This window comes from Dipteris shenzhenensis, chromosome 3 (genome assembly GCF_047967505.1).
Source record: "Dipteris shenzhenensis isolate YYH24624 ecotype China chromosome 3, Dip_SZ_1.0, whole genome shotgun sequence".
NCBI lineage: Eukaryota > Viridiplantae > Streptophyta > Polypodiopsida > Gleicheniales > Dipteridaceae > Dipteris > Dipteris shenzhenensis.
This window is the reverse complement of record NC_141598.1, coordinates 19499044-19514414: the sequence shown is the minus strand read 5'-3', so window position 1 is coordinate 19514414 and position 15371 is coordinate 19499044. Positions and strand designations below refer to the sequence as shown.

The 15371-nt window shown below is 40.6% G+C and overlaps 1 protein-coding gene across 1 annotated transcript; it reads left to right on the top strand.

Moving 5' to 3' along the window:
- The first annotated feature begins 3532 nt into the window (after positions 1–3532).
- LOC147903485 (putative FAD-linked oxidoreductase ARB_02478) lies at positions 3533–5326 on the top strand. The gene has a single exon (XM_087371828.1). The coding sequence runs from the start codon at positions 3533–3535 to the stop codon at positions 5324–5326; it is 1794 nt and encodes a 597-aa protein (XP_087227954.1).
- The last annotated feature ends 10045 nt before the right edge of the window (positions 5327–15371 follow it).

Sequence of the window (15371 nt, the reverse complement as noted above, 5' to 3'; positions counted from 1 at the left end):
TTTTGTTGGGATATCTCAAGGTGTATGCCTCAGGCACACCTTATGTTTCTATGTGTGAGTGCTAGAGGCACAATTAGGTGCCCACAAGCACAGTTAGGTGGTGGAGAGCCACATAGGATGATTGAGAGAATCTAGGAGCAGATTGAGGAGATGATTGTGGAGCTCTGAGGTCATCAGTGATGTCAGTGAGCTTGTATGAGGTGCCTACTTAAGGACCTCACTTTTCTTCATTCCATAAGCAAGTATTCTGAGTTTGTGTCCACTCTACTCTTTCCTTTCAGTATTCCAACATGGTATCAGAGCCATTTGATCCTCCTTGAGCCCATTCTTGCCACATCATCATCTTCTTCCTCTTCTTCTTCTTTACCATCTCTCCCTCTTCTTCCAAAAATTTGCTTGAGCTTGTTCTCCTCCGGTTCTCACCCATTTCCCACGCCCTTCCAGCTGGAGATCCATCTTGTTGGGGCAAATTTCGGGCTGCAAGGAATTGAAGAATTTCAACCTCTGCTGGTCGCCATTGTACGATTTTCGTCGATTCTTCTTGCTACGTTTTCTCTGCGCCTGCTCCTTCTTTCTCTAATTCCTTTCAGGGAAAGCTTCTCCATACCTAGAGCTACCTTGTGCTGAAATCTGAGCAGCAATGGCTGCATATTGAAGGAGAAAATAGAGAAAAACCAGTCGACTTTGTTGAAGAAGGAGAAGGCGACCTGACGCGTTTTTTCGCCTCTTCTTCCCAGAGGTTCTACTGTGGTATACCAGCTTTCTTTTGCCTTAGAAAGCCCCCTTTCTTTTGCTTTGAAGAGTGAGCTATAAGCCCTCCAAGTTTAGCTCTCTAGTTTTGACAGTTTTGACAAGCTTTTGAAAATGATGCTACATAAAATGCTACTCTAGCATTTCTGGTCTTTTGAAGTTTTCAATAACTTCAGTACAAGTGTTTCTTCAGTTTTTTTTTGACTTGCTAGACCTGGTTTTGATTGGAAAGTGTTTATTTCACCCACTTCTATGAAGCATGTAAGAAGAAGCATCATTGTTTGAAATCTAGTCACTACTCTTTGCTACATCAAGTGCTCATATTTTGGAAGTCTTTCAGTTATTTTTGCCTTGTAAGAGAGATAGACACTGCCCAATATCTGGGTTAGACCCTCTCATGGCTACCATATTTAATCTTGAGAAGTTCAATGGAAAGGGCTTCCATACATGGCAAATGAAGGTGAAATTTGCATTGATGAGGGAGAACTTATGGGTACTTGTCAAACCGACTCCTACCGCTTCTTCTACGGCCTCCAATGCTGGACAATCCTCAACTCCGACACGACCGGCAAGGGATCCAGCAAGAGAAGAAAAAGCATATGGTATAATTGCTCTTGCTCTAGGTGATGATTATATACACCATATCTCTGACTTAGAGTCTCCTTCGGAAGCTTGGCAGAAGCTAGACATGATTTTTGGTGCAAGCTCTCACATTTCTAAACTATCACTTAAAATCTCTTTCTTTGAATTAAAGATGGCAAGTGATACTACTTTAGCAGCTCATGTCAACTATATGCGGAGTCTTATGACTCAATTAGCTTCTATCAACTCTCCTATCACTCCTGATGATGCTATGGCAGTGTTACTTAAGAGTATGCCTGAAGGATTTGATCACATTGTTAGCACTTTGAAGAATCTTCCCAATCCTAACCTTGAAGGCATTATCTTTGCTCTCCAAGAAGAAGAAAGGCATATGGAGCTAAGGAGAGGCAATGACACTCCTTGAAAGGCCACACTCCAGGAACCTGATTTTCCATTGGGCTTTGATGATGCCTGCACTTCCTGCACTGCAAAAGAGATTCCATGGTGTTCTCATCGATGCCCCACATAGTAGCAAAAGAGATCGAGGAATGAAAGGATTCATGGCTTTTTGCATCAAAAATCACGGTGGTAACCAATCCATGTGATCGCCTCTGCATACCACACATATATGGCACGTTTGGTGATTGAAATCCGTCGTGGTCCCGTCCAAGGATTGTGTCCTCTGGTTCCCAGCCATGGAACTTTTCAGAAGACTTTGAAGGCGTTTACTCTCCTCATCCACATGACTATCTCTTGAGAAGATGCCGCTTCTATAGAGGATTGCATTGAAATCATCTAATTCTCAAGAGACAACACTTTTGATGCCTTTGCCTTTCTCAATATGCAAGAATTCATCCACTCCAGAGCAGGCATTGCTTCTAAATTCTTTATCTTTCTCGGTATCAATGAACTCATCCACTCTAATAAGATGTCACTTTTGTACTTGAGTTCATTGAAATCATCCACGTCTAAAGGGACAAAGCTTGTCTTGTAGGCATATTCTTTAAGTCCTTTGAAATTGTAGTATACTCTATCTTTGTCATTGAAAACCACATGTCCCTTTTTAATCTTCAAAAATTACGTACTCCATCTCAAATCTTTTCCTTCCTCATAATAGGGACCATCCAATGACGTTGTGTTATCATCCATACCATCATTAGTAACTTTCACAATCCTCATCTTCGCAAATGACCATTGATCCCAATGTTCAAATCCCAAAACTTGACCTTATGCTATGTTCTTATTTGAAAATAATATCATTTGAAAAATATCTCCCACAGCAAAACTGCAAGCAGCAGGAGGCAAAGTCTGAGCAAAAGGGTTGCATAATTCATGGATGCTACACTGATAAGGCCCTCACTTACAATAGTCTGATCACAAAATTTACAGCCATGAAGAGCAATTCCAGCAGGATTTAATGGAAGAATTACACTCAAATTGGAATTTTCAGAGAGCTTCATTTTCAGAGACCGTAGTGAGTTTCTCCTCAATAAATCAAATAGAGAAAAGCCATCACAGCAAAAAATAATGCACATTTTAGACTGTTCGATTTTTCTAAGATCAACGCCTAAGACGGTGACATGTGGTTCATGGAGAGACTTCAAAACCAAAACATGCCTCTAGGCTGCCTACCGTAACAAGAAAACGGATGCACATAGGATAAACATAAACAAGAAATAGATAAATAAGAAATTGTAGATGTACCTTGTAGAGTATGGTATGTGTACATTTTTTGAATATTGTGAATCCCTAACTCACTGCACTCTACTGTTGCTTCTACGTTTTGTGTTTACACATTTTTTGTAGTTTTATCATCCCAATATTGATAGTATTCATTTTTGGAAGGCAAATATGTATGGAAGGATGATGTAATATGGGAAAAGTATGTATGTGAGAGTTGTAGACTTTCTAGTAGGCTATAATTTAATACTTTGTAATTTACATGATTCTCTCATTTGGATGGGAAAATAATGGCTTGAAGATAAGGAAAAGGCACTTTGCTGCCCATATGCGCGTTGGATTGAGCATAGGGCCAATATGGCCTTTTGTTTTGTTTTATTTTTTTTGGGAGGGCTTTTTGTCACCATATGAGGCACTTCCAAAAATTCTAAAAATGCCTAATTTCTACTTTGCCCAAATTGCATAGTTGCTAAGGGTACCCAGATGGGATCACAAGACAGGAAGGTGCAGAGTGGAAGATATGGAGTCGATCCTTCTAGTGCTACTAAGTCTAAGTTTCCTTGCGATATTCCAAAGGCAAGTGTTTTCTGCCCAACCAGCTCAAGCTGGCACCCTTTGCCGTTGCCTCCCGTCTTCTAGCTGTTGGCCAGACCTCGCTTCCTGGAACACCTTCAACTCTTCGATCGATGGACTCCTCCTCATGCCATCCCCTCCGGCTTCTCCATGCCACTTCCCTCTCACGAACTCCATCGCTTGCCACATTGCCCAACTCAATTGGTATAATCCATTCTGGCGTGCCGATCAGATCGGGGCCATGCAGCATCCCAACTGGGAAGCCGACGGCGATCGCAGTTGTTTGATCGATTCGGACCCCGCTACTCCTTGCTGTCAAGGAGCTGTTCCTGTGTATGCCGTCGAGGCGTTACAGCCCTCCCACGTGCAGAATGCTGTGTTGTTTGCGGCCCAGCACAACCTTCGGCTCACCATCAAGACGACTGGTCACGACCTTCTTGGTAGGAGCACCGCATCAGGATCGTTGAATGTATGGATGCATCGCCTCAAACGCATCAGATTCCATAATTCTTTCATTGCCGACGGATGTAGCGCCAGTGGGAGTGCTGGGGTTTCTGCGGTGACAACAGAAGCTGGGGTGCAATGGCAAGACCTGCACAGCGCTGCGAAGGCAGAGAATGTAGTCTTGGTTGGTGCAATGGCAGGCTCTGTGAGCACGGGAGGAGGATATGTTCAAGGGGGAGGGCACAGTCCGCTGTCTCCCTTGTTTGGTCTTTCTGCGGATAACGTGCTGCAGTTTCAAGTAGTTACGGCTGACGGAAGGTTAACTACAGCAAATTCGTGCAAAAACCAGGATCTGTTCTGGGCTCTCAGAGGCGGTGGGGGTGGAACCTTTGGGGTAGTGGTCTCTGCAACGCACAAAACCTTTCCTCAATTGAGCAGTGTCATGGGTGTTACATATATCGCTCGGACGAACGATTCCGGCAGCTTTGAGGGCTTACTGACGAAGCTAGTTGAACTCCAGCCCACCCTGTCCGACGATGGGTGGGCTGGATATTCCTTCATAGTTGCAAGCCCCCTGCAGCTGACTCTCTCTTACTTGCTTCCAAATTTTGATCCTTTTACGTCCCCGCAAACTGCCTTTTCTGCCCTTTCCGCGTATGCTACTCAACACCCTGCCATTACAGTGATCAATGAATCGGTGCAAATTTACTCATCGTTTCAAGATTGGCGTACTTCAGTCCTTTGCTCGTGGAACCCGGGCATTTGCTCGGATCCCACCGGTTCTAATACAGCCCTTTCATCCAGGCTGTTCCCCAAGGAAACATTGGAGAATTTCGCAGCCGAGGTAACTCATGCGTTCATGGAGATTCTCTCAAGTGAGCAGATCAACGCCATCGTCGGTCACCTCGTTGGAGGAGGAGCGGTTGCAGATACAGAAGGCAAAAAAAACTCCGTTAATCCTGCTTGGCGTAATGCGGTGTGGCACGTAGTCCTGTCAGCTTCCTGGACTGACAATGCAGGCACGGCGGAGAAGGAAGCGAAATTTCAGAGTCTGACGAAGATGAATTGCCTACTCCGTGATTTGACTCCCGGTTCAGGAAGCTACTTAAACGAGGCCGATTACAACGAGCCGAACTGGCAGCAATCGTTCTTCGGCAAAAATTACGATCAATTGAGGGTGATCAAGCAGCGAGTCGATCCTGAGGGTTTGTTCACGTGTAGGAAGTGTGTAGGCAGCGAAGATTGGAGCGACGACCTGAATTGCCGCCTTGCTGACTATAAGCGTGCCGGAAATTAGAAGTTAGAGTGATTTCTGCAAGCAAGGTAGAACAACGGATGTGATTTACAACAGAATTCCGTGTGCATTGCGATTCGCCGCAATTGTTGGGATTGTCCTTGGCTTTTTGTGAGCACTTATAACTTTCTACACGTAACGTTCGGTGAATTGGTTAGGAATGCCTTTCAGCTTTCGGCTTTGAGCTATTGTTGTTAGCTTATCCTGAAACAACAAGCATCTATCTATTTTCTAAAGTAGGTGCAATCAATATTCCTAGTTCAATCGGACATACATGAAATGTTATTGTATCTATTGCTAAAGTAAATGTAATCGATATTGTCTTGGATTACATTTTTAGTTTGTTGGTTGCATTTATTTGGTTTTGAAATCTTTTTCTCTATTAATGAGGGAGGACTATTGAAAACATTTGGTTCGTTGGATCATGAGATTGAATATAAGCCAATGGATGTTTTCCAAGCAGCTGAGTGAGTAATTGCTTTTGGCGTCTCCTTCTCACAACCTCGTGCCCCTTGCTCTCATTCTCAGCGACCCCATCTCACCAACATCTCCAACAACCCCGTCTCACCAACATCTCGTGAGAAGCACTAGCCCAACAACTATACTCAAATGCACTCTCTTCTCTCTCTCTCCCCTCCCCCCATGGCGGGTTGACAATCATTTGTAAAGTCGTTCCTAAGAAAGAAATCTATGTCGTTACCGCTCGGATTGTTCAATTTTTGTAACTAATCCCTTCATTTTCATCAATCGCAGCATTCATTGCTTCCGAATCCATTTTAAATTCATTCCTAGGAATGTAATCTTGTGTTGTTTGCATCTTCGATGTGCGCCTGAGCTCAAATGGTGCAAATTTGTTTCAATCTTTATTGGCATTTACTGGTAATCTACTCATTTTTCCGTTGCACAGGTTTTTGTCTCTCTAATGAGCCATCTTCCAAGCTAATTTTGGCATATAACATTGATGGAGGCATGTGAGCTCATAGATTCAATTTTCCTTAGAAGAAGAGCCATAGATCGGATGGCTCACATGATGTTTTAGTCGATCGCGGCCTTTGAGGTGATTATTTTATAAGGGTCAGTTTGGAACAAGGTTCCTTAAACACTATTGCAGATGAAGTGAGAACTATTTCATAGAAACGAGAACTAAATGGAATATTCTTTTTATATCATTAAAAATTGCCATGTTTAACTCATTTTTGAAAAACTGGCTTCCTATCATACATCCCAACAAAAAGAACACTGGAAAAATGGAATTCCCGACTTGGCTGGATTTGCATGAATACATTAAATTGAGCACATTCTCCATTAAACTGATGTACACACAAGGAAGAAAGTTAACATGATTGAAATTTATCATATCAAAATAAAAGAAGAAGCTACCCATCATACTTTCCGCATATTTTTCTCTCCTCATCAAGAGCATATTTTGTAATTCTTGGATAATGCCATCGTGTATTGCATCCTCATCTATTTGTGAAAGTTTAAATTTGATCTCCATCTTATGACAAAGGCATCTATCAGTCATCAAGAAAGTTGATGCTATTATGACTCATAGCTCATGATAGAAGTTCATGATGTTATCAAGTTATGTCATAAGTTGGAGAAAAATATAATATGAAAATGGGCAATTAGAGCTATATTCATGCCAGGATTATTGCTTGGTAATTGTATGGTATATGTGTTGGTTGGATTGAATTTCCTTCTATAAGAAATTTTATTGTAGATAATGACTCCCTTACATTCCCCCCAATTTTGGGGTGCATTCAAATTTAAATTAGAATAAAGTTCCAAGACTCCATTGTAGAGCCACTTGTGCTCTAAATTTTGAGCCAAAAATCTCTCAAAACGGAGTCGTGGTTCAAAACTTGTCGTCATTTTACTATTTCTATATTAGTTATGACAAAATTCGATGATGTTATTGAATTTTGTCATCACTTATGACAAAATTCAATGATATCATCGAGTTTTGTCATAAATTATGACAAAAATCGATGATATCATCAAGTTCTAACAGAATCATTCCAAAATTTGATGATATCATCGACTTTCATCATAACATTTGCTACAAGTCGATGCTGTCATCAAATTTAGGGTTCATTTTAAGACGTGGCTCGATGATATCATCAAATTATGTCATAATTTACAATTTTCAAAAGGGTTTATGGTACTTTTTGGGCAAAAAGCGAGCTATGAAACCATGTTCAAAATTAGCTTTTTTGCAAGTTTTTCTCTCTTTTTCGCAAGCTTTTCCCCTGGTCGACTCTCGTAGAGATTCACCAACGATCTTCCAAGCTTGATTTTTTATCTTAGCCACATAAAAATTGCCTATGATCTTCCAAGCCTCTCTTAGAGAGTTACTTGTGATCTTCCAAGCCTGATTTTTATCTCAGCCATGTAAAAATTACAATTAATCATGATCGAGTGTAAGCGTTGTCATCAAAGCCTAAATCTCCCCTTCATGATAAGGCTTATGAATTTGTTGGGCTAGAGCATGAAGCTATTAAGGAAACTAGAATAGGTTCAACTATTGTACAAGAAGAGACATTGCTACCACTATTGATAAGACATGCATAGATTGTGTTGATGTTTAGTTAGACATTTGGTTTTTCATATAAATTTTGATATATGGACATATTTTAAGATATTTAAATGATTTGGTTTCCTATTTGTCATATGGATTTACCATTTGGTACATATTTCACATGTACTTCATTTGGTTTCTTTGTTATAATGTAAATAACAATATCTTTCATGTTCATTTGATTTTGAATTAAATTTCTATACTATGAGACCAGTGATGATGAAATATTAGGGTGACTTTGTGGATGTAAAATATTTCTTGCAACCTTTAAAATAAAATTAAGAATCTAGCACATGTTTTGAAGATGATATTCATGTGTAGTCAAGTATTAAAGCCTAAGTATATGTATCTAGTTTATCGTGAAAATTTGTGTTGCATAAATTTGTGCCCTTTTGTAGAATTGATTGTTTTTGGAGATGGACCAATGAGAAAACAAAATAATTTTGAAAAGTGGCCAATAATCCTAGGATTTTGAACGGAATATATTTTTTGAGAAGCCATGCAATGTTCTCACTTCATCTGCAATAGTGTTCTTACCTTTTTGTGAACATTTATAAATTTATACACGTAATGTTTGGTTGAGCTATTCTTTTATGTCAACTTGAAACAAGAGAGCATGATTTCTCTATCTCTAGACCTCATAGTTTGCGCCTCCTAGTTCATTGGGACATACATGAAATGTTATTGTATCTATTACTAACAATATTGTCTTGGATTACTTTTTTGTATGATTCGGCATTGGTTGAATTTATTTTGTTTTGAAATAGGAACCTCTATAGTAATTGATAACTTATGTATACAAAATGTGGTCACTCCAGTAGGCCTTGATTGTGCTTGACATGAGGGAAATGCCCTCAAGAGTCATTTCCTAATATGCCAAGGGTCCACGGGAGGCTGTTAGAATTATTTGTTATGAATGGTTTTTTGCGACCTCTATGTTTTGTGCATCTTCTCGCTTGGATAGTGACCTTTGAATCTAATTCCAAGATGATTTTGACATGGGATGTTGATGGAGGCGTGTGAGCTTATAGATTTGTTTTTTCTTAGAAGAAGAGCCAAAGATCAAACACGCTTACATGATCTTCTGGTCGACTATGATCCTAGACGTGACTATTTTGTATGGGTTGACTTGTGATTTGTATAGATTGTTGTAGGATTTTCTTTTGGAAGATATAGGTGCATGAGTTTCGCCTTTTTAGGTAACTCTTGCTACATATCGATGAGATGTCGATGCTTACAAATGTCGAATAATTTGAGATTTTTGGTATCATATCTCTTGTATAGATAGTAAAAGTGTATTAAAATTGTATGCTTCTGTATGATATGTTGCTCTAATAAAGGTTTCTTGGCCTGAATTTTTTTGGAAATGTGTTGTGATTAATTCAAGCCCAGTTGTGGCTATTGTATTTTGGGAGGTTTGACAAAGTTTGTTTTTCTAGAAGGGTGATGTGCTCATCTTGTTAAAGATGGCTATTGGTGTAGAATGTTTTTCTCAGTTAATGTAGATGGCAAAGTCTCTAGTTCTTCTTGCATTAAGGAAAATTATATCTGATGCTTGAGGGTTGTAGTCATTATTTAGTCCAAGATGGTAGGATGCTAAGGATCATGTGTTTAGGTTTGTATAATAGTGTTAGTCTTGGCCAAAAATTTAAAGCTCGGTATATTCAATTCCCAAGATTCCAAGCTAAGGAGCCTTTGCATTTCATGTTTAATACATGTGGCTATAACAAAATCACCGTTTTTTAGTGACTTTTTGAGGTATAAATTTCTTTATTGAGTGTACTCTTGAACAAGTATATAAGATTCCATCTCATGGTTGGCTAGTTAGATCAAAGATAGCCACTACAACCATTGGCTCTATTTTTGATGCAAATTACATTGGGATTTTTTTTTTCAACACTATTAAACTTCGATATTAGCCTCCATATTAACCAATATTCCAGTAAAAAAAGCACTTCTATTTCTATCGATAGTGTTGTTTCCAATGCTTTTTTCGATGATAATATTGACTCTTGGACCAATTTTTGATGCTAATATGGACGAAAGGGTGATGTTGTTAGTAATTCCCAAAGCATTACCGATGGTTTTTTTTTGGGGCAAGATTTTTTTCTGATCGTGACTAGATTTAGGCCGTCGTAATAGCAGTGGTCGTCGTTGAAGATCAAGGTTGAAGATCTAGATTATGGTCGTCGTCGAGGCATCTTGGGCTTGCTTGTAGTGTGGGTCGACTACTGTAGCACTTGGCGAGGCTTGGCACGATGGAGAGGCTTGGAGCGGCTATTGAAGAGAAGCCTTAGTTGGAGATGCTCCTTTGTTGAGTGCTTGTTGATGAAGCAGAAGGTCGGCTGTTGGAGAGGATGTTTGATCTCTAAGGGTCTCTCAAAATGAACACACTCTCTCTCACAAAGGCTTCTCACAAAATCTCAAAGCTCTCAATGGACACTCAAGAATCCACCTGGTTTATGAAGTGAAACTATCTCATGGACATAATCGCACAAACTCTCCCTAACATCAAGATAAGAGTGTGCCACTTACTCTAAACTACCTAGGCTTGTGGGCAACCTATGCTCTGATACCATGAGAAAGGTCCAATATATGATCGCCACTAAGCCTAGTGCACACAAGATCAGCAGAAGAACTAAGGAGGCTTAAATAAAGACATGAGAGGGAGATAGCAAATCTATATCTATTGCAATGTGTTTGTGTTCTCAATAATACATGATAGGCCTGTTATATAGAGAGTGCCCTTTGAATAGTGAACCATGTGGGATCCTCTCATCCACATCTCTCCTTGTGGATATCCTCAATCCACATCTCCACATTATGTAGTCCACATCCTAGGGTGGCTACTTTAATACATTCCTTATCATATGCCTTTGCCCTTTAATCTATGTGCTCATGGCACCATATCTCAACACAATGGCACCCTAGGAGATGCCTCGGAGGATAGCATGGGGGGGCACCTCCAAATTGAAAAAACTCCTCAATCATAAAAGTAACAAACAGTGGCAGTTTGAGTGTAGTTTGCATGCCACAAGATGAGGCCTTGAAGATTAAAGCATTAATTGAAGACATAGAAAGAAGAAAGGAAACTGCAATTTGAATGCACTGGCAATTGTGCAAAAGACAATGGAGGAAGCAAAGATTCAGAAGATGAGCAATGAGAAAGTTGGTGCAACCCTCGGTATTTTCAAAACACAGGTTTTTTCATCACAAGCCAAGCTAGCTTTCTTGCCTCTTGAAAATTCCATTGACAGATCCAAACTTGAGGTGCAGATAGCAACAACTTAATCAACGTTGGAGTTGTTGAGATATCGAGCTCCACTTGTGATATGCTAGGGTGACCGTTGTGCATTTATGTCACCGACTTATTAGCTATAGATGCGGTTGATATAGCGCCCATGAATAATAGCTGGATGACAGCAATCTTTATGTACTCTAGTTAGTGGCTCAGTTAGTATGCCACCTAGGTTAGCTGAGTTTGGTTTGAGACCCACATATAGGGTTCACCTATTCCTTTTGTACTTAGAGAGTTCTTTTGGCTTTCATAACTAAGAAGAGGAAAATTTCTTTTAGCCTCCACCTTTGTGTATATTCCCAATCAACAGGAGTTGCAAGCATTTAAAGGATGGCATGAGAGAGCCAGAAAAGTTATGTACTAGCTGTCTATCAGTATTTCAGATTCTAGGATTGTGCATATTCAGGATGCAAGCACGCCGAAGGAGGCATGGGATACTTTGACAAAAATGTATAGCACAAATACGCAAGCCAGGAAAATGTAGCTCAAGCAGGAGTTGCATAATGTGCAGAGAGAAAATATGAGCATCAATGACTACCACATGAAGGGGAAGAAGATTGCAGATGCACTTTCTTCGATTGGGTCGCCGGTGGAAGATGATGATTTAGTTTCTGTGACCTTGAATGGTTTAGGAAAGGATTATGCACAGTTTTGGACATCCATTGCCATCCGTGAGAATTTTCTTGATTTTGGGGAGTTGATTCCTCTTCTAATCTCTAAAGAGCAGAGAAATGGTGGTGCATCTTCTTCGGGAGGAACTTCAAAAGAAATTGTCTTCTACTCAAATGCTGGAAGAGGTAGAGGCAGAGGTAGAGCAGGCCGATCTGGAGGCCGTGGCAGAAATCAGAATATGCAGCAAATTCAAGAAAACCAATCCTATGGAGGAGGAAGCGGTAACTTTAGAGGTAGGGGGAGCCAAAGAGGTCATGGAAAGGCCAAAATGCAAACAACAATGTTGAATGCTACTATTGTGGTAAAATGGGTCATATGGTTAAAGGCTGCTATAAAAAGCAAAATGACATCATGTCTGAAAAATTTCAGCAAGGCAATTATGCATCCTCTAGTAGATAGGTTGATGACAGAAATGAGCATCTGTTTATGGTGCAGCACATGACCAATTCTGTGACAAGTGTAGAAGAAAGCAATGATGTGTGGTATGTTGACTCAAGTGTGTCAAACCACATGACAGGTCATGCAGAATGGATGCAGGATGCAAGCAAAATGGAAAGACCACGATTTGTGGAGACTGGTGATGATACTACACATCCTATTGTGCAGATTGGTAAAATTCCTTTGTCTATGCAGGATGGAAAAAAGAAATACCTGTCTGATGTATTTCATGTCCCAAATATCACCAAGAACCTAGTTTCTATTGGTCAAATGGTTGAGCAAGGCTTATAGGTCAGATTTAATCCTCATGGATGCTTTGTTGAGGATATGAAAAATAAAGGTCGCTTGATAGCAAAAGGGAAGAAGAAGAGCAGGATGTTTACATTGGATGCCGACATGCCTGAATTGAGTGCAGCAATGTTTGCACATGGGACCAATGTAGTTGCAGATATTGATATCTGGCATAAACGCCTTGGCCATGTTAATGTAAAACGACTTAAATCAATGTAGGCCCAAAATATTGTTGCAGGATTGCCTAAGTTCAAGGTTGCAGATGTGAAGCCCCTCAATTTGGAAAATAGGCAAGGAAACCATTTCCTAGACATGTTCAAGAGAGTAAGAGGCCATTAGAATTAATCCACTCTGATGTGTGGACTACTAAAGCTGCATCTATTGGAGGTTGTCATTATTTTGTCACTTTTATTGATGACTACAGTAGAAAAATTTGGGTGTATTTTATGAAAAACAAAAGTGAAGTGTTTGGGCATTTCAAAGGTTTCAAAGCTATGGTTGAAAAAGAAATAGGCTTGCAAATAAAATGCCTAAGTCAGATGGAGGGGGAGAGTACCTCTCAAATGAGTTTGCAAGGTTCCTGGAGGAGCATGGCATAAAATAGAAATATTCATGCAGTCATACGCCACAGCAAAATGGACTTGCAGAAAGGAAAAACAAGCATATTAGAGAGGTATTTCGTGCCATGCTCAACAAAAAAGTCCTGCCAGTTTATTATTGGGTTGAAGCAGTTGCTACAACAGTCTACATAATGAACAGGATGTGTATGTTGCAGCCACAGAGGGTTGCAAGGAGGCTATATGGCTTGATCGGCTAGTGGGAGATTTGGGGATTCATATAGGTGTACCGACATTGCATAGTGATTCCATGAGTGCTATTCAGCTAGCACGGAATCCGGTCTTTCATGCAAAGACCAAACACATTGAGGTAAGGTACCATTTCATCAGGGAGGTACTTGAGGACAAGTGCATAGAGCTTGTCAAGGTCCATACAGATGATAACCCTATAGATATGCTGACGAAGAGTCTACCTAGTCAGCGGTTTGAGTATTGTCGTGTATTGATGGGCATTGGATAGTATGCTCATTGGTTGTTCTCCCTTAAAGGCACATTGTCCTTTAAGTGGGAGGTTGTGGGGGTTAAAGGTCACTGTGCCTTAACCCCAGTTATGTACAATACTCAAACACATATATAAATGAATGAAAAAGAAGATTAGGGTGGTTCTGCACCCACCAAAACTTGTGTGGCTCTCTGTTTCTCTCTCTTCCTCTTCCGTTCTTGCTTCCGCCGTTGAGAGCACTCTCAACTGGTATCAGAGCCCGAGTGATCTAGCTGAGCGTGCGTGAATGCTTGAAGCTCAGTAGCTCTGTGGGAGGAAGGAGAAGCTTTGTGGGAAGCTTTGTGGGTGACTTTACTTGCATCCGAGTGTGCAGAGACCTTGGAGGAACCTTGGAAAAGTCACTTTGGCTTTACGAAGTGGTTTTGAGAGCCTGTTAAGAGCTTTCAAAGAAAAAGTCGTTTTTTGAGCTTTTCCCTGTTCCGTTTGATGACAGACTCCGTATTGACTTGTAGAGGCAACTATTGCTTGCTTTTGGTGTCCGCATTACTTCAGGAGCTTGGAAACACCTTCATTCTTGAATCTGGGATCATTTCAGTGGATTTCTTACTCACTGTGTCAGTTCCTACGTTTTTTGCCCGGGTGTTGGAACTCAAGTTTGGAGCAACCATTTGCAGATCTGTCAGTTCGGGTGGACTCAGGAGGCCCTAAAGCTTCTATGTTGCTCATCATTCGCACTCCGGTGGAGTTTACAAACAGCTCTGTTTCAAAAAACGTTTTTCAGTCCGTGTGTTGGACCCAGTGATTGAGACCACGGTTTCCAAAACCGTCTATCCCATTGCGTTCCGAATGCCCAAAAACCCCTACCTATCAGTTCTTACGTGATTCGGTGGAGCATTTTTAGAGTTAAAAATCTCTGTGTATTCGATTTCGTCTCTCTGTTATGCATTTTTCATTCTAAGGTTTTGAAACCTTAGATTTATGCCACATGGCAGTGGATAAGTGTTGACTCCCATTTCTCACTCATCGATTGGGATTTTGGAGTTCTGGCAGAAGAGAGATATTTGCAGATTTTCTTGCTGAGTCCAATTATGCAATGGCGCCCATGTTTTGAGGCATCTCAGGTTCTATTTTCAGTAGCGCTCATTACCGTGGGACTATGATTTCTTGAGCATACCTTATGCAGATCACTTTGGTTGCAGTTTGAGCAGTGTGTGCGCTCCTTCGTGGTGTGCATTGGGTTGTAGTGGATGATTTATAGGCCATTTGGATGCATTGCGATCCTTATTGGATGCGCTGATAAGCCCAAATTGCCTTGTGGGATGCTATTTTTTATGGACGCTTTGCACATGGATGCTATTTTATGCTGAGGGACAGCTTTGACACATTGTTGGTGATGCACTGATAGTGCTATACTCTCTTGGATGAGACATTATTGATGCATATGCCAGTGGACAGTGTTTATGCTTGAGTCATTTGGCACTTATTGGCATTTTCTTTTGGGCCAGATTTGCTCATATGGATGCATAGTATATGCACATGAGTCAGATGCTTTGAGCTTTGAGTTTTGGTGATATTTCAATCTATTGTGGCATACACATTTGGGTGCACCTAGTATTTGGTGTGATTCTCTCTTGCAGGTACTAGCATTTGGGATTTTGTTTCATTTGCATCATGGCATCCTCTTCCATGTCTGAAAAGGAGTTTAACAT

What these genes read in the sequence shown, in the direction of transcription:
- LOC147903485 (XM_087371828.1), top strand. Translation starts at nt 3,533, where the DNA reads ATGGAGTCGATCCTTCTAGTGCTACTAAGTCTAAGTTTCCTTGCGATA.